Raw genomic sequence first — 27,443 nt, 5'->3', positions numbered from 1 at the left:
AAATAAAAATAACTACAATTATATTATTAGGCTATTATTATTATTATTATTGTTAATAGTAGTAGTACTAATAGTATTTATAAATAAAATAATTACAACTGTATTATCATTATTATTATTATTATTATTAGTAGTAGTAGTAGTAGTAGTAGTAGTGTTTATAAATAAAAAATAACTACAACGATATTATTAGGCTACTATTATTATTATTGTTATTATTATTATTATCATTATTATTATTATTATTATTAGTAGTAGTAGTAGTAGTAGTATTTATAAATAAAAAATAACTACAACGATATTATTAGGCTATTATTAGTAGTAGTAGTGGTTGGCATGTCACAGCTCCACCCCATCGGCTACTTCCGTGTTTTTGTTTCTGTTCCAAGCCCCGCCCACATGACAGTAGCTCTTTTGCGCAGCACGCGCAAGGTGGACGTTTGCTCTACACCGGGAAATGCGTTAAGGGAAGGAAAGAGACCGCCGGAGATTATTATTAACATTATTTAAAAATGGAAGGTCGAAGGAGTGACGTTTAGACCCGTGTTAAGGTAAAGACCTTAACATCATCTTTAGTGTCTGTGTGAGGTGCGGAGGAGGAGAAAGAGAAACCGGTGTAAAAATGGCAGCTCGGAGTTGACTTTTCAAACCGGCGGATGACACCTGAGGCAACAACACCGGCAAACTTTTCACCGAGAAGCCTGAGGTAATCTCCGTTACATTTATTATCCTGTTACAACAAGTATAATTCTCAACAAAATGTTTTTAAAATCTTCTCTTTTTCGACTTTAAACTATTCATCTATACTATACTATACTATACTATACTGGACCGTCGTTTTTTTTGTTCTAATAAACCGTTCAAATCAGATTTTAAAGTAATTCCTAACTCCTAAATGATTCAAATATTAATATCTCGGTTTGTATGATCGTAATATTATCATTCTGAAAACAACTTTGTCGTCCAAAGTGTGTCATAACCAAGTGCTCTAAACGTCCTATTGGCTTGTAAAACGCACTATTTTGTCGTACTGTATAGTACGCTAGTATGCGGCTGCAGGCGTAGCCATGGCGACCCGGCCTCTGGTGACGTTCTCCGTCCAGGTGTACTGTTTAGTGCGCTAGTGCGCATGCACTTCCGCAAATGTCGCGCGCGCGGAGACAGTGGCGTCATTGATGTCAGTGTCAGTCACGCCACGGTTCCGCGCTAGTTTATTTTTAGCGTCTCTTTGTGCAGTGAAAATGGACTTTTCTATACGCCTTTTCTTAACCATCACCTTCTTAATCTATACTAATACAACGTATTATACGTAAAGACAACGTAATAAATGTAACGTTGTTGTTGTTCTTTGTTAGGGTTATTAACTGTTTACTATGTTTTCTGACCCCCTCAGTCAGTTAAACCGATAAAGGCATCCATACCATAAAACTGAATAAAGATTAATAGTCTAAATCTCTTCACGCTTCCCCACTGTTACACAACGAACATCCATGAACATGAGTCTCGAATTGCGTCGTTACCACTCTGATTTATTTATCAGTACACAAACAAAATCCCCTCTCATAGTACAGTGTTACCATAACAACCACGATTTCGTCACTGTCGATTTGATCACTGATAGTAGGGGAAAGTTTGCTCTATAGCTAGAATGATGGTTTTCCCACTGCCATGTTATGGTCTAGTAATTTGCATGTCGGACATGATTGGTGCAGATTCGATGAGCTGATTTTGTGACGTCACGGTTGGATGATGTTGTAAGAACTGGCACTGAAGAGGTTATTTTTTACCAGCTTGGTGTCCTTGAATTTTTTCATTTACTTTTTTGATCAGAAACTGGATATCTTCTTGTTGATTTTTTTTTCTTCTCTTCTCTTCTTTAGGATTCTGTCATCTAAAGGCCATGGCGCACAACGACCGCGTTGCCATCCTGGACGACGACGAGGAAGAGCTGAAAAGGAACGAAGCTCTTTCTGACGACTTTAACCGCCTCCATTTGGAGGTCCACCAGAGTGACCCCACCTCAATATCTCCACCCGAACCCGGTGACACCAACCTGGAACAACCACCCGTTCCCTTCTCCGATCGCCAACTGGGCTGCTGTGATCGCATGTTCCTCCGGATCAACCGCTACCTTCTGGTCTCCAAAGTGTTCTACTTCTTCTTCTACGCTGCCTACGGCTCGCTGCACCCTTTGCTAGCCGTGTTCTATAAGCAGCTGGGGATGAACCCTTTCCAGTCCGGCTTGGTAGTGGGGATCCGCTACTTTATCGAGTTCTGCAGCGCCCCCTTTTGGGGCGTTGTGGCCGACCGGTACAGGAAAGGAAAGGCAGTGTTGGTGTTTTCCGTTTTCTGCTGGTTGGTGTTTAACTGTGGGATCGGGTTTGTGAAACCAGCTTCAGTGAGCTGTAGGTTGGAGAATCAGATCACAACTACTCCTTTGGCTACAACCGTAACTACCACTAATGGGACATTAGCGCCAGTGGTAGTTTTCACCAATGGGACTTTTAACTTAAATATGGCGTCCACCAGTGGGACTGTAGCGCCATCTGTAATTGCACCCAGTGGGACTGGAGAAACCACTTTATCTAATCCATCATCTAATAACACTAGGCAGCGCAGAGACCTGATTGGACATTTCTCCAGTTTATCCCTGCTGTCGTCCAATCAGGAGTCAGCCTTCAGTTCTCAGCATAGAGTCCGACGAGACACTAATGTTAGCGTTAGCATGGCTTCAGCTGTCCAGACCACTACTGCAGGACCTGAGCAAACATTTACCACAGACGCTCAATCCACAGCCTCCAGTAACATGAGCTCTACCTCCACGCCTCCAAACCCCGGAACCACCACGACACCACCCAAACATACTTTCTACTACAACCCCGACCAAGTGGAGGCCATCTTCCTCCTAATCCTGCTGGTCGTCATCTTCGGAGAGTTCTTCAGCGCGCCTGCAGTCACCATTGTAGACACGGTGTGTATTGTAAACGTATGCCAATGTGAATTATGGGTATTCTGTATTCTCTAGGATACATCGTTCGTATGGCAAGCTATTGCAGTCTGTTGTGGGACTTATGAAAACTATGCTAAGTAATTAGCTTTATCTCACATTTCCGTGCATAATTTGTCGGTGCTAGTTAAGTTTATTAGCATTTCTGAAGCTAACTTCTCTGCATGCCTGATTTTCTTCCCCCCAGGTGACCCTGCAGTACCTAGGTACACACCGTGACCGCTATGGGCTGCAGAGGATGTGGGGTTCCTTGGGTTGGGGGTTGGCCATGCTCTTCGTGGGCATCTGGATCGACCACACCCGCATCTTCTACCCCATCGACGGCGACGGAGACTGCCCCCTGCCCAACTACAAGAACTATCAGATTGCCTTCATCGTCTTCGGTGTGTTCATGGCGGCAGCGCTAATTGTCTCCACGCAGTTCCAGTTTGAGCTGCAGCAGTCTGATGAGCAGGAAGGGAGCGAGACCGACCGGGCCTCCTCAGTTGGGATGGAGTTTCGCTACATGGAACTGTTGCGGCTTCTGTGCAGTGTGCGCTACAGCACCGTGCTGTTCGTCGCCTGGTTCATGGGCTTCGGCTATGGCTTTGTCTTCACCTTCCTCTACTGGCACCTGCAGGACCTGAACGGCACGCCCACGCTGTTCGGAGTGTGCTCCATCCTGAGCCACCTGTCCGAGCTAGCCGCCTACTTCACCAGCCACAAACTGATCGAGCTGGTGGGTCATATAAGGTCAGTATGAGGTCAGTGTAATGTCAGTGTAATAAATAATTTAGTATAGAACTTTTCATTATTTCATACTTATTCCTGCCTGTCTGTCTGTCTGTCTATAATGCAAAGTGTTGCATATGGCTAAAGTGAATGTAGTATGCAGTGTTTCACGCTGTACAGTATTTAGCGCTTGTGTTTTTACTTGCGTGTGTGTGTGTGTGTGTGTGTGTGTCCATCAGGGTGCTGTATATCGGCCTGGCATGTAACACAGCTCGCTATCTGTACATCTCGTACCTGAGCAACGCCTGGACTGTGCTGCCTATGGAGGTGCTGCAGGGTAAATCCACAGTACAGCTCATAAAGAGTGTGTGTGTGTGTGTGTGTGTGTGTGTGTGTGTGTGATGAACAGGAATAAAGAGTGACCTTTGTAATTCTTCTCTGTTTTGTCTGGCTACTGGTTTTATTTTCCCCTCTCTTGCATTTCAGTGTATCTGTTGTGACTTCTCTCCTCCCCTTCGTTGGTTGCGATATGGTCGTTTTTAAAAATTTTTTATTTGTCTTTACTGGTTTTGTGAAAGTGATGTTGAGCTCAGGAAATGACCCGACCTAAATAAAATCGTCTCTTGTTTTTATGACAGTAACAGTCGCCAGTCTGATCATGTGTGTGTTTAACAGGAAATGGCTCACTGATTGTTACTCTTCAGTATCCTTACTGATCTTGTGTGTAAAATACTTCCGGTTTTTAGCGTCTTTATGGATTGTAAGTTTTATTAATCCTGTATTAGATTTTTTTCAGGATGTACTGAGTCTGGACTTTTATAAATGTTATTCATTATGATTTTGTTCCAGGATTAGTTAATTTTGTATTTATTGATTTATTGGTTTTCTTAAATCAGTGTTTCCCGTAGGATTTATTGATTCTGGATCCATTATAACATTTATTGATCCTCAATTAAAAAAAAAAAAAAAAGATTGACTGATTCTGGATTAATTTCAGGATCGATTATTCTGAATTTGTTCTCGGACGTATCGACTCTGGAAGTGATGTAGGATTTCGTAATTTAGTATTTATTAGCAATTGGATTTATTGAGTGTGGATTTTATTTTAACAGGATTTATTTATTCTGGATTAACTGTAAGATTTATTCATCCTAGATTTATTACAGAGTTGTTTTTTATTATTCTGGATTAATTGTCGGAGTTGTTTGTTCTGGATTTGTGGTTTTGGTGTTAAAATAGAGCTCTCGCTATACATCTCTCTCTCTCTCTCTCTCTCTCTCTCTCTCTGTCTGTCTGTCTGTCTGTCTGTCTGGAGTGACGCGAACACTCTTTATCTTAACTCTCCTAATCTGTAGCCCAAAAGAATGCAGACTGTAGAGTTTTGAAAGAACTCGTTGGAGCAGGATTGCACGTCTGCTTGACGGCTAGCGACCTGCTGTAGATATTTACGTTACACCTGTACATTTACGTGCATTTCAAATGCAGCACAATGTGTGCACTAACAACAATGGAAGAACAAAATACTCTTAATAAAGCAGAAAATGACCACTGATGATGATCACTTATACATAGTATAGTGTAAGACATTACAGTTGTGTACGCTAGGTAGACACAATTTAGACACTGATTGTGTGTGTGTGTGTGTGTTGCAGGCGTGACCCACGCTGCAGTGTGGGCGGCGTGTATCTCATACCTCAGCGCCGCTGTACCCCCCGCTCTCCGCACCTCAGCTCAGGGAATCTTACAGGGTCTCCACCTCGGCCTGGGCAGAGGCTGCGGCGCCATGCTGGGGGGCATCCTGGCCAACGACTTTGGTACGAACACCAAGCATCCCTCTCTCTCTCTCTCACACACACACACACACTAAAACACAATTTCTGTGATGCCAGCGCAGGAAGACACCCTCAGAAGATGTTCAGAACAGAAACCTGATTACACGAGACTCATTTCTATTTCTGACGCAGCCGGAGGACATGAAGGAGGCTTTTACTTTTAATTAACTGGAATGAACTTTAATTTAGAGCGAATGTAGGAGGTTTTCTCTTGAGGAACTGAGAGGAACAGCGCACTGGAGACTTTTTTTTACAGGTGTTTATGAGAGAAAATATTTGATCAGCGTAAGTGATTAAGAGTGTGTAGCAAGTTTGAAGATGTTTATAATAATAAAGTTTGTTGTGAATTTGTTATTAAGCTGCATGTCGTACGTCATGTTTTTTTTTTTTTTTTTTTAAGTTTTAACTCTGGTTTAAGAAAGAATTGCAGATTTAGACACTAAGTGTGTGTGTGTGTGTGTGTGTGTGTGTGTGTGTGTGTGTGTGTGTGCGCAGGCCCCGCTGAGACATTCAGGGGGATTGGAATGGCCTCGCTCGTCATCCTCCTGCTCTTCGCCTTCATCCAGAGTATCACTGAAAAGGGCGAGGGTAAGTGAGACGGAGAGAGAGAGAAAGACAGCAAGAGAGAGTATGACAGAGAGGCTTATGTCAGTCTCAGAAAATATCCAAAAATAAAATAATTATTCATAAATCTTGTAAACTTTATAACATGATTAATACTGTATTGTGCTGCTTGTAAAAGTGGCTCATGTGAATACAGCGATTTTAGTTGTCTGACTGTGTGCTAATTAATTCTCAATAACTAATTAACGTAGCAGTTGAACATAATAAACCGACTCTTTCTACCCAGTCGTTGCTGGTCTGAAAGGGAGAGGGTGTCAGATTACAGTGCATTGTGGGTCGTCTCGCTCCCTCAGTCCTCATTAATGAGCAGAGCTGATCCGATCTGATAACGAGTCCAAACAGTCCCTCTCTCCACCCCACAGAGGATAAGATGCTGGCCGAGAACATCCCTGTCCCCTCCAGCCCGGTCCCCATAGCAACCATAGACCTGATGCCGAACTCCCAGGTCGTGACCCCGAGCGTCCACCAGGATCCCACGCGTCCGGCCCGGAAAACACGGCACCAGGAGGAGCAGGAGGACGGCGCCAAACCCGCCTGGGCTCACAGTGTGTCTCCGTGGGTCACCATCGCCTTCGCCATGGTCCAGATCAGAGAACTGATCGTCATGAAGAAGACGCACACGCACACCGAGGTCCAGCCTCTACAGGTACAGCAGGGCATTGTGGGTAACAACCAGACCAGAGCTGTTATTTATCGCGTTTATTCATGTGTGTTCTCGGCTTGTCTTTCATGCCTTCCTCAGAAGGAGCGAGGTAAGTGTGTGATGTGATATTTATAAAAGAATGCATACATAAGTATTTACCCCCCGGAACCTAGTCTGTATGTTATGAATCTACACAAACTAGTCCATAACATTCATAATATGCAGGGACAGAAAATATAGTTTGTAAAATTATTTAGAAAAAAAAGAAAAGAAGTTATAATTCATAGATTAGTTCATTCACCCCCGTCAGTTGCTGTGAAACCCTTAAATTAGTTCCGTTACCATCCAAACAAGAGGACACGTGTGTCATTAAAGTGTCACTTGATGTGTCACTTGGTTGTATAAATACACCAGTTTCTGGAAGAGCTCAGAGTTTGTTACCTAAACAAACAGCATCATGAAGACCAAGGAGGGATCAAAACAAGCGCAGGACACAGTTCTGGAAAAGTATCGATCAGGGTTTGTAAAGAATACGGCACATCCGTGCCTAGAGGAGGCCGTCCAGCAACATTCAGCGAGCAGGTCAAAGAGGGGATTAGTCAGAAAAGCAACAAAGCGGCTAAAGATATTACTTAAAGTACTGGATGATACTACCACCACCAGTCTTCACGCTGTGGATGGTGTTCCAGGTTGTAACACTAAATAATGGAGAAAAGTTCATTTTCATGTCACTTTTTGATTTTGATTGATTTTGATAACGAGCTTTTTTGTTGTTGTTGTTGTTGTTGTTGTTGTTTAGAATAAATGTGTTCTTTTTCTCTCTAGGACCCAGATAGCTGTCCTCCGAACTCACAGGACGAGAATTTCCCTCCCGGTTCTCATGAGAGTGCAGCGCAGGCCGAAGATTCTCCCAATGGAACACACACCCTGCCGGACAGGGCGTTGTCTCTGGGGGCCTCCACATGAACAAAGCATTCTCTCTCTCTCTTTCTCTCTCTATCTCTCTCACACACACACTCACACATAGACTCCATAATGACCATGGAGGACTTAAAAACTTTTTTTTTTTTTAATTTATAGCATTGATTTTTAAGATAGAGAGTGTGCAGTGTGCCGATAATCACTTACACAAACCTATTGCGATATTTCATCATGATAATATCGTAAACCATGCTAAAAGAATAAGGTAAGATAATTATTGAGATATGACAGTCAGTATTTGTGTGTGGCTGTAAGTTATTTTCTGTATTTGAATGTCTGATATCATTTAAAGAATGATGACTTTGGTTACTGATTATTGTCATAAACACTGAATACATCATTGTTTTAATTTATTAATAATCTGTTTTTTTAAATTATTATTATTGCTTTCCTGCAACAGCGGTCGATAAGTTCCAGTCGAGGTTGATTTGTTGTACTGTTTCATTACACACACACACCCACACACACACACACACACACACACACACACTTGCACAGAGTTTCATTAATGTTTACACCACAGTGGTGTTGAATTCTGGATTTGGTCAGACGGTGTTGAATAATTTTCTATAACAGCAGCTCTCATGGTTTATATTAACACGCGCAATTTGGTTTAATTCGTTCTGGTTTCTATAGTAACAGCTCATTCACAGGGACTCGTACAGCGGACGCTCCACATAAACGGATTAGAAACATCGTTAATCTGTTGAAGGAGGTGTTTGTTTAACCTCGACGGAAGGAGTCTCCAGTGTCGGCTCTTTGTAACAGTCAGAGGTAAAGCTGTAACTTTTTCTGGTAAAGTTTTCTGACATTTTCAGGACAGAGGAGTTTACGCTTTTGTGGTTTTCCCGGTCTGTGACGAGCTGCGTTTCAGGAGAGAAATAAAGAGAGAGTCTGGTGAGGGTGAGGTGACCGTTTATAGCTTCTATAATGTAAGTGGCAACAGCAACTAACCTGTTTGACGTTCCACAACATTATGTAACTATAAATGGTTAATTGAAAAAGTATGATGTTCTTTAATAAGTAAAAAATTGTAATCGTTGTAAATCCGTCTCAGATTTACTTTAATGGCGCAATCAGTAACGACTCACTTTGCAGACGTCAACACTATTTTGTAATAAAGACATACAGAATAATTCGGAGATGGTACGTGTGTGTGTTTTCATCAACGGGTACGAATCAGCCCTCTCATGTTGGCTTTTGAAACCTGATGCTCAAGAGAGAAAATCTGAAAAGAAGCAGTCGACTCCCTGTTCAGAGTGTGTAGTAGGATTGTAGGAGTTCAGTCCAGTCTCAAGACATTATTGAGACATATATGTCCTCGGTCATGATGGAGAGTTTGTCTTTTCTTACGCAAGTTTGATGAGAAGTAATTCGTTCTCCCCGGAAACAGGACAGTCACTGGGACGATGCATGAACAAGGTCACGTTGAAGTGAAGACTTGGCCTCAAAAAGGAAATGATGCTCTTGACTCAGTCTCACTTGTATTTAACCCCCTTAAGACTTAATCTGGATCTGATCTAGGCTAGTCCTGATCTCGAATCCGCCTTTTCCAGATGCTGATCCTGGCAGTTCTCTTGTACGAATCAGAAACGTGGATTTCTGCTCAAACCAGAGCAGAACAAACTCGAGCTTTTCCAAACGCGATGTCAGATCTTGGGTGTTTCCCTTCGTGATGGATTCCGCAACGACACCGTCCTCCGGACAAGATGCGGCATCCAGCCGGCGATCGGATAGACGATTCGGTCGGGGCGGCTGAGGTGGTTTGCGCACGTCTGCCGAATGAGCACCACCCGTATACCGTATTACTTTTTCTAGTGGCAACGACAGAGGACTAGAAGGTGCAAAGATCTGCGCCAAAAGAAGACATGGTCCAAGCAAATCCAGGAGGATCTGAAAAACTACCGACTCCGTCTCCATGACACCAAGGCCATTGCCATGGATCGTAAAACATGGAAAGGCATCATGTGTGAACTTCGAAATCCAACAGCAGCGTACCGACTCCGGAGGCAACCCCACCCTGTCGCCCACTAGGGACCGAAGAAGTTCTGATCTCGAACTCACCAACATGGTCTCGACTACAGCCCTGAATGTGTACTGAAGAATGGGTTACCAATCTGGAACACACTACACCTCAGCACTCGACATTTCTGGACTATTTGTACAATGTTTCCTTTATTGTATGCACCAAATTACATCCTCAATCAAGTGCACAATTAATAACCAGTTCCAGACAAATAAAACTTTGATAGTTGTTGTTGTTTTTTTTTTTTTAACAAAGGTGTGGTGCTGTTTAAGCTCGGTGACGTGAGTGACCATTTTGGCCAGTGTTCAGTGTTTGATGTTAATGTCCACACTATAAACATCTGCTACATATAGAACATTATCTCTACACACAAACACACCCGAGGATATATACACACCCTTAATATCTACAGAATGTCCCATAGGAGAACCAGCAGTAACATCACCGTGGAAACCAGTGTGTGTGTGTGTATGTAGGCGGGGCCAGATCTTCATCATCACAGATTTTCTCTGTCCCTGTGGATGTATCATGCATAAGGGAGAGATTTCTCGAAGACCTGTGATCTGATGCACCACAGATCCCCTGGAGAATCACGGCTCACGTGCACCAATCAAGTTAATAGTCAGTAGAGGGGATTTCTAACCTGATAGACCTGATGTAAAAATAACTCCCGAGTCACAGTGCTTCCTCCTGCTGAGACTCAGACTTCCTGTTTACCTCTATCTCACATGATGAGTTTCTTCTCCTCAGTGCTCATTGATGAACAAATGTCTAAACTATATTACATTCACCTGCAATGAAAAAATATATATCAGTAAGCATAATGTATATAATCTGATTGCTGATAGGCTGAATATGAGGCCTTTTCACATTGCTTTGGGTTTTGTAATTATAAATACACTTGGATTAAATCCTGGACTGGATTACTTGTTTCAATAGTATTAACCAGTGGATGAATTTACAGCCAGCACAATCACAAACAGCCTTTATGTGTGTCCTGGTCTTTTTTCAGGATAGGATTTTTAGATATAAATCATTAAGGGACAACATGAGAGAGAGAGAAAAAAAAAACAGTTGTAGGGTACAGAAGAAAGCCTAAAATATAGTGTATGAAAATGTATTGAGCTGCTTTTTAACATGATAATGTCAAATTTTAATGCACATTTTATACATAAAATGCAGCTCTAAATGATAATCAGATAGGAACATAATATGAGCAGTAATAATAAAAAAAAGAAAAAGAATGCATATATGTAAACATTAAAAAATAGTTAATAAGAATAATTCATATAGAATAGCTCGTAAAAGAAAAACAGTTAATAAAAGCTGAGGAAACTATATAAAATAGTCTTTAGTCGCTTTTTAATGATAATATTATTGTTGTGATTACTTGTTAGCACTAAGCTAGAGTAGAAAAGTTTGCCATTGTAATGAATTTATAAACGATAAAAACCGCTTTAATTTAATTCTGATTGAATTTAATATATTAACATCTAAACTTTATTTAACATGTAAAGTTGTATGTGAGCTGACGCAGATGCAGCTGAGCTCCGTTCCTCACATTACCACACGTCTAGCTGAGCTGGCTTTATTTAGCTTTTCACCTCTCACCGGGCGGCTAATTTGCATTTCCGCATTATTAATGAGTGACACCTGATTTAGCCAATCGACGTTGAGAATGGTCTGACGCGGACCAATGGGAATGCGGGAAGGGAAGGCGCGCGCCGTTCTACTCCAATAGCGCGGCGAGCGGAGGCGGAGAAAGCAGAGCAGGATTAATCCGATACATTTTTAGATTTAATATCTAGCGAGCGCTCGTGATTTCCGGTTCGCTTTAAGGTGTACACTGAAAGACTGACAATGTGGCCGTTTAGGTGTTCGGTCGCTTTGAAGGAACTGCTCAAACCAAACAGGACGAGTCCGTTATTTGTTATCGCCAGGGATAAGACGTCACGAGCCGCTCGCGACAAAGTCACACCGGCGACGTGGACGGGCGCGCGTGCTCCCGCCGGAGGATGCCGCCGTTATCTGTGCACGAGCTCTGGTCAAACAAAAAACGACAAAGATGCAGCCAACGAGAAGTGAGTAATATACATTACAGCGCTAGCATGCTGAAAATATACATATAAACCCGTTCATGTTCAGCTAGCATGCTAATAGAGCTGAGCGATGTGACGCAAACATCACGATATCACGGTACTGAGACACGCGATATCACGATATTCATCTAATAAATGGCTTTGAAATACATTTATAACGTACACTCGACTGTAATTAAAGTATACAGCAAATCATTTAAAGTAAAAAAAAACCCTATGATTTTACAGAATATTATGATATTAACGTCATCAGACGATATCTTTTTCTATATATTTTTGACACACACACACACATACATATACATTTACATATACATATACATATATATATATATATATATATAAAATGTGCTGGAAAATGCTCCTGAATGCACTTCAAGATGGTTTTACCTAAATGTGTGAATATAACGAGCGAAACTACTCAGAAACCAGAAGCATCACCATGGTTCCTTTCATGACCTCCACAGTCCAGGAACGAGTGAGGAACCTGTTCCGCAACATAAACACATGTGGTGGTAGGAGCCATGTTCATGTGATCTGCCAGTGAATCCCTGGAGAAAGACAGACTGTTCTCTCTCTCTCTCTCTCTGTGTGTGTGTGTGTGTGTGTGTGTGTGTGTGTGTGTGTGTGTGTGTGTGAGCGAGACTGTTGAAGGTCATCAGTGTATCCTCTACATCTGTGTGTAGATGCTTGCGTGTGTGAGAGATGATAATCTGTATATTTCTACTAACACTTGCACTTTTATCATGCCTGTATTTCTGTTTCAGTCTTCTGACGTGTGATGATGATGATGATGATTTTGTATGATGTTTTATGAGTAAATATTTCATTGACACTGTGTGTGTGTGTGTGTGTGTGTTTGTGTTTTTTCTCCCTGTGATGATCGATCTGCTCACTTTTGCATTTGTTCTGTAAGTATTTTTGTTTTGTTTCATTTTTTTGCATTTATGTCTGTCTGTCTTCCCTTCCACAGTTATGCATTCTAGAACCCTCCTCAGTCCCAAGCCCTTCTACCATGACATGTTCTAGAATATCTCTGCGTTCATGTCCTCGTCCTAGAACCCTTCTGACATCTGACACTTTAGAACTCTTTCGACAAATACTGCACGTTCTAGCATTCGACATTTCTAGAACCCTCCCAGCAAGTGTTCCACATTCTAGAAACCTTCTAACAAACATTCTAGAACCCTTCCAACGGTCCTCCCACAGAACCCTTCCGCCAAGCCTTCAGCATTCTAGAGTCTTTTTGACAAACATCTCGCACGTTAATCCATATTATAGAGCCGTTCCAGCAGGCGTCCCACGTTCTAGAGCCGTTCCAGCAGGCGTCCCATGTTCTAGCGCCGTTCCAGCAGGCGTCCCACGTTCTAGAGCCGTTCCAGCAGGCGTCCCACGTTCTAGAGCCGTTCCAGCAGGCGTCCCACGTTCTAGAGCCGTTCCAGCAGGCGTCCCACGTTCTAGAGCCGTTCCAGCAGGCGTCCCACGTTCTAGAGCCGTTCCAGCAGGCGTCCCACGTTCTAGAGCCGTTCCAGCAGGCGTCCCACGTTCTAGAGCTGTTGTAACAATTCTTGTAAACATTCCCCATTCTAGTACCCTTTCATTAAACATTCCACATAGTAGACCCCTCCCAACCATCCAGAGATTACATCACAGAGGCATCTCCTGTGAGTCATACTAGGTGTGTTCTAGTCACAGGGTGCGATGACATCACAGCGTTCTCCTGGTGGACAGAATGCAGTGTTACGGTTCCACCTGTGCTCATATATTTATTTAATATAATAAAATTATAACAAAATGTATCGTGAGATTTGCAGAAACTTCTTATAGTGCTTTAGGATATTATCTCTATGCTGTATTTTTTTTTTTTAAATACCCAGCCGGATTGACGGTTTTGTCCGTCATGTTTTTCGAGAAGTTCGCGAGGACACGTTCTCGAAGTTCTTCAAGAACACAGAACTTTAAACTGCCTCCCAGCGTATGTGGGACAGATGTTCTCTGTGATGTGTCTCTGGATGCGCCTCCCCATTGAAAGAAGCTACATCCTTTTTTGCTTTTTGTTTGTTTATTTTTAAAATCCCCGCTCCATCATGGAGGAACGCTCCTCAGCTGTCCCACAACGCACTGCAGCACTGAGGTGGACCTTCCCCCTGCTGAGATGTGTGGAATCAGTGTGTGATTTCAGGCTTTTCCTCTGCTGTCACTGCATCTCTAGCTGTCTTGAGTGTCTTCTCCCTCACAGTGTCTGTGATGATCAGTACCAACCTTTACTGTGGTTTAGTATTTCTTACTTGATCGTGACCAATTTCGTGTGTGTGTGTGTGTGTGTGTGTGTGTGTGTTTTATCTACAGAAGAAGGAAGGCAGGAATCCTGCCCAGTCTGGAGGATCTGCTCTTCTACACCATTGCTGAGGGCCAAGAAAAAATCCCAGCACACAAGTTTACTACGGTGTGTGTGTGTGTGTGTGTGTGTGTGTGTGTGTGTGTGTGCGTATACATATATACATACACACACACACACACACTGGTTTATCATCATATCGAATCAGGCTTTATGTGGAATTATGCAAAACTCCTCCAGTTCTACATTCTAGAATCCTCATAGCAAGCACCCCATGTCAATCCACACTCTAGAACCCTTCCACTAAGCAGCCCACATTCTAGAACCCTTCCACTAAGCAGCACACATTCTAGAACCCTTCCACTAAGCAGCACACACTCTAGAACCCTTCCACTAAGCAGAACACACTCTAGAACCCTTCCACTAAGCATCCCACACTCTAGAACCCTTCCACTAAGCAGAACACACTCTAGAACCCTTCCAACGAGCAGCACACACTCTAGAACCCTTCCACTAAGCATCCCACATTCTAGAACCCTTCCAACGAGCAGCACACATTCTAGAACCCTTCCAATGAGCATTCTGGAGTCCTTTCAGCGAGTACCCCATGCAATCTAACATGCATTATAGAAGCCACAAAGTTCTCTTAGTGTTGACTGCTATGTTTAACAAATTCTGATTTACATCATGATCTCTCACTCGCTCTCTCTGTGTGTGTGTGTGTGTGTGTGTGTGAGCATGCGTATGTGTGCAGGCGTTGAAAGCGACAGGTCTGCGTACAGGAGATCCCCGTCTGAAGGAGTGTATGGAGATGCTGAAGATCACACTGAAGACCTCATCTGATGGAGCACTGGATCGACACCTCTTTAAAAAGTAACAACTCTCATTACCGTGTGTGTGTGTGTGTGTGTGTGTGTGTGTGTGTGTGTGTGTGAGATCATGATAAACACTTCTTTTAGTTTTGAATTGGTTATAAAGATCTTATATCTCCCAGTAATGAATTATTCGTTATTGACTGATTCGGTTCTCCAGGCGTGTGATTGGCTGTTGTGTGAACATCTACCACAGCTCATTATTAAATATTCAGCAGCATATCCTGACCTGGTGTCTCAATCATCATCTGCAGCTTTGTGCAAAAGGATAAAAAGGGGTGTGTGTGTGTGTGTGTGTGTGTCACTCTGTAATTCCAATCCAGGACTCTATTATCCTTTATATATGTTAAACCAAGGGACAGTTTTATCTATTTTATATATTTAAGTGATGAAATACACTAGATGAGATAATACACATTTCTGATTGGCTGACAGTATTCAGAAGCATCCAGTCACATCCAGATTAAATGTTTGTGTATAAAGCTTCCCCCCATCTGGCATGTAGTTCTGACGAGAATAGGTTGTAGGATTAGAGTATATTTGCTGTGCAACCTCCAGTGGCTATGTAATGACTCTACTCCCCCCCAATGTCTAATATTGCTTTAGCGGGGCTAGCAAACATCAGCATATGTAATGTAAATGTCTTTGTTTAGGTGTTAAAATGCCAAGCATGACTGAACAATATGCACAAAATGCTTCAGTCAGGATTTACAGCTCATCATCGTACTGAAAAAGCGCTGGTTAAAGTAGTAAATGGCCGAATACTGACTAAAGGGATACTGATACTGAAAAGACTACTGACTTTTTTTAGCTTGGATTACTCGCTCTCCGTAGATGCTGTTATTCTTCCAGACGGACTGAAAATGTTGTCGGGGTCCAGAGGACAGGCTGTTTCCTCTCTCAGGTCTTTACCCGATTGTTCTCAGTGTGTAAATATTTACGATGGCTTCTCTGTGAAAACGAAAGTAAGGCTTGGTGGTTCCACAAGGTTCTGTTCTGTACTGTATAAAAGCTGCCACTGGGTCACGATTATTCCTAAAAGTAGTATTGGCTTCTTCCGCTGTGTCGACGACGCACAGCCGTTCTGTAAGTTTGAGCGAAGCCGGATGACGCACACCAGCTCAATACGGACCTTTGGATGCTGAGTCACATGTTCGACCGGACGGAAATACTCCCACTACAACCTGACAGATACGGGGGGGGGGGGGGGGGACAATCGTCAGGAAATCGACACGCGTACAGTACGGCAATAAAAAACGTTCCTAACGAGCTGTGAACAAGTTCCTCAGTCCAGAAACCGCACGTGCAAATGATTTTGGAAAGGATTTCTGTATTATTTGGTGTAATTGATGACCAGAAGGTACACAGAAAGATGTGTGTGTGTGTGTGTGTGTGTGTGTGTAGATGTGTCCAGAGCAACATTGTGCTGCTCTCTCAGGCGTTCCGGAAGAAGTTTGTGATTCCTGATTTCCAGTCGTTCACATCGCACATCGACGAGCTATACGAAGGCGCCAAGAAGCTCTCTGGAGGACAGGTGACGCTGTTATCAGAGTGTGTGTGTGTGTGTGAGTGAGAGAGAGATATAAGACGTCTATACCTGGTAAAGAAGAGGATTTGTGTTGATGTTGTATTGGTGTGCAGGTGGCAGACTACATCCCCCAGCTGGCTAAGTTCAGTCCTGATTACTGGGCCGTGTCTCTCTGTACTGTTGATGGCCAGAGGTAAGACGCCGATTATCTTCCCGGTGTTTTATTCCTCTCATACCACAGCGATTCAAAAACGAGCGAGCGAGCCGTTACTATAGAAACGATAATGCGTTAAGAAGAAGTGCACTAACGTGAATAATCTGGGATTTTTTTGTTTGTTTGTTTGTTTGTTTGTTTGTTTTTTTCCAACGCAGACACACAGCAGGCGATACTAAAGTGCCATTCTGCCTGCAGTCGTGCGTGAAGCCGCTGAAATACGCCATCGCCGTTCACGATCACGGCACCGAGTACGTGCACCGCTTCATCGGGAAAGAACCCAGCGGGCTGCGCTTCAACAAGCTGTTCCTCAACGAGGACGGTGAGACACACACGCGCGTAAAACCCCCTCACATTATACATATATATCTCCTATACGTTATTTATCTAAATAATCGCTGACGTCGTGGTGTTTTCTATTATCATAATAATGGTTATTTTTGCAGATAAGCCACACAATCCGATGGTGAACGCAGGAGCGATAGTCTGTACCTCACTCATCAAGGTAAATCCCGTTCACGCCGTTTTATAGCGACGCTCCTAAAGGATTCCGAGCTCGTCGGAGAACGTCCATCTGTCCGGCGTCACTGCGTTCTCATGTGTTCTGTGTCTGTTTTACAGCAAGGTGCCGGAAATGCAGAGAAGTTCGACTATGTGAGTAAAATGGGATCGGAACGGTTCGATCCCAACGCGACAGGCGTTCTCCGTGGACTACAGGGTTTAACACTGTAAATAAATAAATAAGTAAATAAACACGCGGGCGTCGGAGCTCTGACAGCGTTTGCTTATGTGTCTGCGTGGTAGGTGATGAACTTCATGAAAAAGATGGCTGGGAACGAGCACGTGGGTTTCAGCAATGCGACGTGAGTCTCTGCTTCCTCTCAAAATCCACACCTGAATCTAGCGCGCACACACACACACACACAAAAGTGAATCTGGGAGGGTGGGGGGGGGGGGGGGAAGGACGCGTTTTCTTTTCTTTTTTTTTCCTCCCTCATCATTTGTGTAGGGAGATAAGTGTTTCACATGTGTTTCTGATGCACGGATGTTATCCACTTAAATCCCCCTTGCCCCTTTCTCAGTCTTTACACTGTGTCTTACAGTAGAAATGGTTCGGTACATCACACACACACCGTCTGCACTTACGCTCTGCCCTTCTTTGTGGAAATGTATTCGATTTATTAATTCATTCCGATTATTTGCTGTAAAACAAGATCTTGGTTGACTAGGAGTATTTTGTTAATACTAACCTTAGCTAATCTGGCAACCCTGCCATCACCTGTCCTGTCTCTGTTGCTCCGCCCCCTGAGCATGGGGCAGCGTAATTCCGGCCCGTCTGGAGCTCACTTAGCGCTTGTTGCAGTTCCCATATTTGACCACTAGGTGTAAATAAAAAAAATAAAAAAAAAAATAATAATAATAATACCTGTATGGAGGTAAACGTTGCAGAAACATCTAGAACCGTGACCAAATCAGCACGACATCGGCTTCAGTCTGTTAAATAGAGACACTTTTTAATATCGCTGCTCACTCAGAAGTATTTCATATTTCAGCAGAATTGAACATGTGTAGAGGTGAATAAAGGGGTGTTGGTGTGTGTTTGTGTGGTCCAGGTTTCAGTCTGAGAGAATGTCTGGAGACAGGAACTTTGCCATCGGTTACTATCTGAAGGAGAAGAAGGTATAATAATAATAATAATAATAATAATAATCCAGACTTTATTATTTTAACAATAGAAGGTGATTCATGTATTTTTATCATTATTTATTAACATTTTGTTACTTATAACACCATCATAAATTATTCTAATAACCTTTTTCTCTCTCTCTCTCTCTCCCTTGTACAGTGTTTCCCAGAGGGCACAGATATGACCGCTATCCTGGACTTCTACTTCCAGGTCAGGATGATTTTATAAAATATTTAATCTGGAAACTTTGAGTTTTGCCATGTTATAGAGCGTTTTATTCTGTGTGTGTGTGTGTGTGTGTGTGTGTGTGTGTGTGTGTGTGTGTGTGTGTGTGTAGCTGTGTTCTATAGAGGTGACGTGTGAGAGTGCTAGCGTGATGGCGGCTACGTTGGCCAACGGAGGATTCTGTCCAATCACAGGCGAGCGTGTACTGAACCCCGAGGCCGTGAGGAACACGCTGAGCCTCATGCACTCCTGCGGCATGTACGACTTCTCCGGCCAGTTCGCCTTCCATGTGAGTCTCTCTCTCTCTCACACACACACACACACACACACACACACACACATATATATATAATATAGTTCTGTTTTTATTCAGTTCAGTTCACATAGTTACACAGCCGGATGGAGGCTACACTTCAGTCATACAGAGTTACGTGTGTGTGTGTGTGTGTGTGTGTGTGTGTGTGTGTGTGCGTGTGTGTGTGTTGTAGGTGGGTTTACCAGCGAAGTCAGGTGTGGCTGGTGGTATTTTGTTGGTGGTTCCGAATGTGATGGGTATCATGTGCTGGTCTCCTCCTCTGGACAAACTGGGGAACAGCGTCCGTGGCATCAAGTTCTGCACGGTACCCTTTCTGTGTGTCTCTCTCTCTCTCTCTCTCTCTCTCTCTCTCTCATTACAACGCTTACACATGTGTAAACTCTCATGTAAATTCTGAATAGCGTGTAATTTCAGTATTCAGTCCTCACCGAGAGATTAACTCTACTCAACTCTCAGACTAATGTGTATACTGTACATATCAATTTATACAAGACTCTCCGTGTGTGTGTGTGTGTGTGTGTGTGTGTGTGTGTGTGTGTAGGATCTGGTGCATCTGTGTAACTTCCACAACTATGATAATCTGCGTCACTTTGCTAAGAAGCTGGATCCTCGGCGAGAGGGCGGAGACGAGCGGGTGAGTGACACGTACGTCCTCCAATCACAGCTGCCCTGTCCTTTCTGTATTAACTATAATGTGTTTTTCTCTCTTCCAGGTCAAATCTGTTATTAATCTGCTGTTTGCTGCGTACACAGGGGACGTGTCTGCACTGAGGAGGTGCGCGCACACACACACGCGCGCACACACACACGCGCGCACGCACACACACACACGTGCGTGCGCACACATACACACACTCTTGCAGCACCTGTCTCACCTATAGCCCATGGCACACTTTTCTTCCCACATCCTTTCTGACACAGCGAGTGTGTGTGTGTCCGTAGGTTCGCTCTGTCCTCGATGGACATGGAGCAGAGAGATTATGACTCCAGGACGGCGCTTCACGTTGCTGCTGCTGAAGGTACTGACAGCTCCTCATTATTATTATTATTATTATTATTATTATTATTATTATTATTATTGCTACTACTATTACATTACTGCCCCCTGCTGGCTGGCAGCTGAACTGCAGTTACACTGACATATCCGTCTTTTCTCATCCGCATGTCTCAGAAGTAGCTCTGATTGCTCTTCACTGTGCTTTCTTCCACCTAGTGGTGCAGGAATATAAATCTGCACGCGTATTTATGACGTGTGTGGGCAGTCACATCACATTAGCCATATTATTGGGGTTTGTTCAGTTCTGTGTGTGTGTCTTGCAGGTCACACTGAGGTTGTGCGCTTCCTTCTCGAGGCCTGTAAGGTGAACCCCGAACCCAGAGACAGGTAAGAGCTTTTTTAAAAAAGATTTTTTATTTTTTATTGTATCCGGTTATAGCAGCATTTTTAAGGTTGAGGGACGTCGGTGTGGTGAACCCAACCCCTCTCTTTTTTTCTCTCTCGCTCTTTTGAAGTTAATAAAACAAATTAATATTGCGTGTGTGTGTGTGTGTGTGTGTGTGTGTGTGTAGGTGGGGGAACACACCCATGGACGAGGCTGTACACTTCGGTCATCATGACGTTGTGACGATTCTGCAGGATTACCACAACAAGTACAGTCCTCAGGAGAGCCGGCCCGCCGGGGACAAAGAGACTGCTGAGAAGAACCTTGATGGCTTGCTCTGAGTGTGTGTTTGTGTGTGTGTGTGTGTGTGTGTTTGTGTGCGCGTCATGTTCCTGATGATTATCTCCGTAGACCCTGTGTAGGGATGTGGTCACGTGTTTGTGCGTAAGGGTGTATTTATTATAGATGGTGTGTGTGTTGTGCGTATACGTATGTAACCTGCAGGTGATGCTCCACAGGGTTGCCAGATTGGTGAAATTCTGCTTCATTGCCATTTCTTCTATCAAATCAGGAAACCTTGACTATAAATAAATGTCATTCTAACTGTGGCTATAAGTCCATTACCGTTAATTAGGAGGGTTTAAATCCTTTCAATCTGGCAACGCTGTGACATTTCCCTTTACTGCAGCTGTATTATTGATCCATACACACACTGAATGTGTTGTATATTATGTATAAGTGTAGTGTTAGGAAATATTTAGTGTCGTAGTTTTTTTCCGGTAGCTACAAAAAGTAAGACTTTATTTTATTTATTTAGTTTTTTTTTTAAAAAGAAATGATCGATCAGGTTTGGGATCGTGGATGAGCTTTTCTCCGATCGCATGGTTGTTTGCCTTTTTAATGGGTTGTGAAGGGTTAATGGTTATAAATCAAGCATCAATAATCACTAACACGGTACATCACAATATTCAACCTGAAGCAGGGAATACACATTCATTAAAAAAAAAATAAGTATGTTTGTCTTCCAGTGAATATGAAACGTTCTCCAGGTCAGGGGGTTCCGCACATAACGGGTAAAGAGTACGGTGTTCTACTGACAGGACGACGGCTCGTGTTTTTGTTTAAAACCTGCCGCATTAAAACAGAATTCGTTCTGCGTGTATATTGTGGATTTTAACACGTGGCTCAGCCAATCAGACTGTAGATCTGTTTAAAAATGAAAGGTGCATTAGCTAAGACTTGTAAAGATGTATAGTACGTTGAGGTGAATCCAATTTGAACTATCTGTTTACTTACTCCTCGAGCCCGCCCCCTCGTACCCAGCGTACGCAGAGCTCCGCCCCCGAACCTACGGCTGTAGAATTAACGTTCGGACGTCCGATTGCTCGAAAGCCGTGTTCTATGTTTCTATTTCAATTTGGTTTATCCAAACTGACCCACTTGGCTCTCTAAGTAACGAAAACTTTATTCGAACAGCTTAAGTCCATCACCAGTGATAAACGACGTCCAGCGCGGTGGGAAAATCTAGTTTTTAATTCAGGTTTTACGACGTTTCTTGTTACGTTTTTAAAATACATAAATAAATAAATAAATAAATCGCAGGAGAATACTCTCCTGGCTGCCTCTGGGCGCGTAGAAGTTTAAATGCGTTAAAACGTGTCGTCTAAACACGAGTCACTCCGGACCATAAAGATTTCCACACGTTTTTTTTCATCCACGTGTTACACGTTCGCGGCGTGAACCTTTAGTTTGTATCGTGTGATGCAGATTTCCCAGGTTATCAGTGCAGGACGAAAATGTTCAAACTCGCACCTTTTAATTTTATTTTGTCGGACTTCTCGTGCTCCGTCTCGGAGCAGGTGGCCTATGTACTATGTGACTTGTGTGCAATTCTGAAGGGTTCTTATTTATATACCTGGGGTGCACGCAAAAAATTTTCTTCACAGTTTTATTTATCCCGAATATGTGTGTGTGTGTGTGTTTCCTCTGTGCTGTAGTTTTAAAGTGTGTTTAACTTTGTATTATTGTGATGCACTGTATTGCTGATTATGGGCTGATGTGTGTTTAGCGTGTGTGTGTGTGTGTGTGTGTGTGTGTGTTTTCGAAATCAGTTCTGAATGTACTGAAGTGTGACCGGTGAGTTTTAGGGACCAGAGAAATTAAGATCAGAGGTAAGACAACGTAAAGACCAAAACAGATTCACGACGGTTTGTTTACTTATGTATTTTATTTATTTATTTATCGGGTGAAAAGTACTTGAAACAAACAAACAAAACAAAACAAAAAAACACACAGAGGAATTCTCATTTATGAACAGCCTGGATACGCCGACTCTCGTGCATGATTAAATCGAGCAGTAGGTTACCGAAAATTGCCTTCATTTGGACATAAAAATTTAAAAAAATAAAAAAGATTTACATGAACCTGGTCGTTTAAAAGTTTACTATCTTGATATTTCATATTGTAGACTGTGAGGAAATGACAACAAAATACTCGAATATGTCTGGTGTGTGTATAGAAAAGCGTAAGATCACTATATATACACAGTATAATCCATAATTATTGGCACCCTTTATATACACACAGTATACGACAGACTTTGTAGCTTTATTTAAATACAGACATTTTTTTTCCCCCTTTCACACAGTAAACATAATAAACTACCCCCATCCCCCCAAATACAAAAAAAAACCGCAAAACTTTTTAAAGGGTGCCAATAAATTTGCGTATCCAGGCTGGGAAAGCATTTATACCATGTACCCATAAAAGAAAAAACTGTTTGTCGCGAGTTGCTGCTGGAGAAGAGAGGAAGAGTTTTTATAGCAAGCTATGATCCTTTAGCGTACGATAGTAACACGGTGAAAAAGAACAGCTGTAGAAATCGATCTAATCTAGTGACACCCTGCACTCTGACCAATCACAGGCTGTGTTTACGACTGAATGTATTAGATTTATTTATATATACACACTCTATATTAATATGGATATGCGTATGTTTTTGTTTGTACTCTCGCTGTTCCGGTTCAGTGGTGTTAAAGGCGACGCCGAGGATGTATTTCACAGACAAAACATCGAATAAAAGCAAAGCTTTCCAAGCACATGATTTAGACGTTGGTGGTGGTGTTTTTTTTGGTCCGCAGACAGCGCAGTCGTGGGAAATACTTAATGGTCATGAACATTAAAGTAATAATAATAATAATAATAATCTTGTCGGCTTTGCGCTTGTTTACAGTGCGGAACTACTTTTTGAGACTTTTTACGTCAACAACACACTATGGCGCAGAAAAAATGTTCTGCGTACCAGTGATGAGACAAATGTGGGCGTTTCCCAACGGGTAGTAACCACGACGACAATAAACCGACATACCTTAACTCTAAACGTACATGTTTATAAGATTGTTTCGGGTTTTTTTTTTTTTACAAGTCGGTGTTCACGCGAGCATCTTGTTGTCACGGTGATGAAATAACCCCACGTCAGGTTTACGTTAACGTTATACGGTAACGTTCTTGTTGGACGAGAGGAAGCAGCGTGTGAGGAGGAAGGAGGTCCCTGTGCCTCTGTAAATAAACCGAAATCTTACAATGGAAGATGAGCTGGATTTACAGTGACTTACCATGGTAAATAATCCATTTTTTGTTTTGTTGTTAATATTCTAATATAAAATAAATGCAAGAAGGCACAGAGAGCTGCGAAACCCTGATCTAATATATATATCTCAAATTTTTTGTGCATCGACAGCTTCCTGTCTAATTTCAAAGGCGAGAGGAAAAGTGCATCAGCAGCAGGCAAGTGCTTTTAACATGTAAGGTGCGTTAAAACTTTTTTTTTTAATTAATGAATTGACTTTTTTTGGTTTGTTTTAGGACCTGTGGGTGCAGCGTCGAGAAAAGGCCGTGTGAGTGGGAAGAGGATGTGCTGAACCTCATTCGCGCGTTTCCTTATTTGTTTTGTAGGTTGAGATGAGGGGTGAACGTCTGTCGGCTCTGTCGGTTCGTCACTCGTCAAGGTTACAGCACAGCTGCAGACGGGAGAGAACAACATAACGGTGGGTTATCACTCTCAAATAAAATAAATGAAATGCAGAAAACTTCAGCTCCAGTTTTATCCCAGTTGTTCATGACGATATAATGTAAAGCAACGAATCCGAATATTTCACTCCGGTAAATTATAATGATGCGCTCGACGCCGTCTCGGAAGTCTCCGCTAGCTTAAAATCGCACTTCTAGCTTCTCTGCTTTATTACACCAACCGGTGCGTAAAACAATAATAATAATAATAATAATAATAATAATAATAATAATAATAATGCCAGATCTCTCGACTAAGTAATATTGAAACACATTTCTATTTATTTGAATCCTTTTACCTCTCCAAGATCTCCAGTCAGATCACGAGTCTAAAATAAAAAAAAGAGAATAAAGTCAAAATTAAAAATGATACGTAATACCAGATTACACTCTCAATTTACATTTCTAATAAATTTACCAAATTAAAATAAATATATATATATATATATATATTTTGAAACAGTGTAAGGTTTTACTTTTACTAAATTGAAACCAAAATAATGGTTTGGCCAGGGATGAGCGATATGACACGAATATCATATCTTGATGTTTATCGACATACACAGTTGGCTGTGGAGCGATAGTGGATTTTACAGACACTGATCACTTGGTTATCAGCGGTATCTACCTGCCGAGAACCGATTGATAAACTGATACTGAATGAACACGTAACACTCAAAGCAAAAATATTACTGAACTTTATGACTAAAATAAACAGTATTAACTGTACTGTACTTTTTTTAAATGGGGGAAAAACACATATAAATAGTAATAAAAAGTAAATATGTATATCCAAACTGAACCAAAAAGTAACTCCAAATAAAAAGAGGCATCCAAAATAAAGTCAATTTAAAAAACAAAACAAAAACGAACAAAATAAACACTTCAAATGACAACAAAATTTGTGGGTGATAGTTTATTCCGCCTCCAGAGGGCGGTCTTGTTCTTCATAATGACAGCGGACCCTTCTCAGCCGCTTTCTCAGCAATCTGTGCCAATTAATCTGTGAAACCGATCGATCGGTTGACCTCGATACACACACACTTCCGTTTTGCTAATAAATCAGTGGTGCTGTATTCTAAACGTACATGGTTGAGTGTACTGCGTACCATGCGCTCCAGTTCTCCGTACACCTCGGGCGACAGCGGCATCATGATGTCGTTATACTCCGACGTTTTCCTGCAGACACATGAACAGACCGGTTTTACTCTACAGTCGTCTTACCTCAGAGGGAGGAGGCGGGAAATCTGAGCTCGGAATTACGCCATTTTTGTCGACCTCCGTGCGTTCGAGCTACAGAGTGGGTGGGTGGGTGGGTGGAGGGGTGCGTACAGACGGACCACCGACTCCTCCATGTTTGTCTTTTGTTAGCAACAAGCTATCCAGCTGACTGTAGTCAAATGCTACGTAAATACAGTATAACTAATTTTAAAGATAAGAAGTGCTGCTGTGTTTACTGTTCATGCTGTGAGCAGACATGTTGGTTTGACGTCACTTGCTGAACTTGGTGTTGAGGAGACCATCCTGGGTTCCCATGTAGCATTTCAGAGTTGAGGAGGCGTTTTCTTTGGTTTTGCCTAGTCAGAGGTCGGAGATTACGAGTTACGACCTTTACCATATTACCACATACTGTAACATCTATATTATTATTATTATTATTATTATTATTATTATTATTATTCTCTGGATGAACAGCTATTTTGAGATCTGTGGCTTCAAAGTACTGAAATTACTGACAATTGTACATTCCCAACAATTAGAACTTTGAATTGTGAACAAATACAGACTCAGAAATCTCTACTGCTGGTTAGTTTGAAATGTCTTTACCTCTCCCCCCTCATTAAGCCTTTCAGCTTCAATAAATAACCAAACTGTATAACTCAAAAAAAGAAGACATTTTTAAACCTATTAATAATGTTATGATCATATATCATGAATTCAACTTCAAAATCTTAAACTGATTTGAAATTTTACTTTAACAACATTTAGCAATAAAACTTAACAGCACAGTCATATTAACAACATGGAGTACATGCAAGCTGACCTTCAGTACTGATCTCTAACTAACTATACTGTCATTTCTGCAATGCTGAAGACTTTGTAATGTGCCGCAACATCGTAAGAACTTTAAAGACGGTGGTTATACGCCATCCGACTCTCGTCTGTTAGTACCTAAACAGAACGTAGATATCGACAGGCCAAGGCCAGATACGCTGCGTATTCACTCTGGGTGATGATTAGCTAGAACCTTATAACATCAAGTTTATCCAAGTGATTAGAGATTTTACAACAATTATTTTTCCAATAAGAAAATGACACCATTAAAGTCTCCAAATGTACTTCAAATGTTGATAGAACCCTTACAACACTAAAATCACGATTTAAAAAATGTTCATGAACATGTAGCAGTGAAACTCCAGTGAGGGGTGTGTGTGTGTGTACCAGGTCATTCCTGTGAATAATAGACGTGACTCACATTTCAGAGACGGAGATGAGTGTGGTTCTGATATAATCGTCCGACTTCTTATCCACGTCCATCGGTTCGTGTTCTACACAAAGAGCAGAATTCATTAGTCGTGCGGGAAGAGTTTACAGGAGAAAATCTAACTAAATGTTAACATTTCACAAATTTAACATCAAAAAAGTGTGTGGTGAAAATTTCATCTGCAATTTATTCACGATTTATTGTGATACTGATAATACTGTTATATTGTGCACCCCTACTATAATATACTACACTATATTACACTACACTTCTATACTACACTATTCTATACTGTATTACACTACACTTCTATACTACACTATTCTATACTGTATTACACTACACTTCTATACTACACTATTCTATACTGTATTACACTACACTTCTATACTACACTATTCTATA

General features: G+C 41.9%; 3 protein-coding genes across 10 annotated transcripts in view; 2 read left to right on the top strand and 1 right to left on the bottom strand.

The window, feature by feature from the left end:
- The first annotated feature begins 395 nt into the window (after positions 1–395).
- mfsd6a (major facilitator superfamily domain containing 6a) lies at positions 396–8,147 on the top strand. The gene is made up of 8 exons (XM_017459019.3): positions 396–706; positions 1,881–2,971; positions 3,195–3,739; positions 3,958–4,055; positions 5,371–5,532; positions 6,046–6,138; positions 6,537–6,820; positions 7,643–8,147. Exons 2-8 carry the CDS (start codon positions 1,901–1,903, stop codon positions 7,781–7,783), a joined length of 2,394 nt encoding a protein of 797 aa, XP_017314508.1. The 5' UTR covers positions 396–706; positions 1,881–1,900; the 3' UTR covers positions 7,784–8,147.
- Positions 8,148–9,079: 932 nt separating this feature from the next.
- On the top strand, positions 9,080–23,515 carry glsa (glutaminase a). Of its 5 annotated transcripts, XM_053676464.1 has the most exons (19): positions 9,080–11,905; positions 12,391–12,438; positions 14,279–14,369; positions 15,016–15,134; positions 16,538–16,667; positions 16,775–16,854; positions 17,034–17,197; positions 17,322–17,380; positions 17,497–17,529; positions 17,680–17,738; positions 18,489–18,555; positions 18,722–18,772; positions 18,900–19,076; positions 19,276–19,407; positions 19,645–19,737; positions 19,817–19,878; positions 20,046–20,122; positions 20,424–20,487; positions 20,673–23,515. In XM_053676464.1, exons 1-19 carry the CDS (start codon positions 11,685–11,687, stop codon positions 20,824–20,826), a joined length of 1,881 nt encoding a protein of 626 aa, XP_053532439.1. In that variant the 5' UTR covers positions 9,080–11,684; the 3' UTR covers positions 20,827–23,515. The 5 variants fall into 5 exon arrangements, with proteins under 5 accessions (XP_053532439.1, XP_053532442.1, XP_053532441.1 ...); XM_053676467.1 differs by lacking the exon at positions 12,391–12,438; XM_053676466.1 differs by lacking the exon at positions 12,391–12,438 and having other exon boundaries at positions 14,276–14,369.
- stat1a (signal transducer and activator of transcription 1a) overlaps positions 22,694–27,443 on the bottom strand; it is a 20,384-nt gene continuing 15,634 nt past the window's right edge. Inside the window, exons 22-26 of one of the 4 annotated variants that reach the window (XM_017459021.3) lie at positions 27,030–27,102; positions 26,011–26,130; positions 25,642–25,732; positions 24,853–24,882; positions 22,694–24,504 (exon numbers count right to left, since the gene is read on the bottom strand). In XM_017459021.3, the coding sequence (XP_017314510.1) occupies positions 24,481–24,504; positions 24,853–24,882; positions 25,642–25,732; positions 26,011–26,130; positions 27,030–27,102 (338 nt within the window). In that variant the 3' untranslated portion in view covers positions 22,694–24,480. The remainder of the gene's footprint in view (positions 24,505–24,852; positions 24,883–25,641; positions 25,733–26,010; positions 26,131–27,029; positions 27,103–27,443) is intronic. The other 3 variants (XM_017459022.3, XM_017459023.3, XM_017459024.3) reach the window with 3 other exon arrangements.

This window comes from Ictalurus punctatus, chromosome 27, assembly GCF_001660625.3.
Source record: "Ictalurus punctatus breed USDA103 chromosome 27, Coco_2.0, whole genome shotgun sequence".
Lineage (NCBI taxonomy): Eukaryota > Metazoa > Chordata > Actinopteri > Siluriformes > Ictaluridae > Ictalurus > Ictalurus punctatus.
This window is presented reverse-complemented; position numbering and strand designations above follow the sequence as displayed.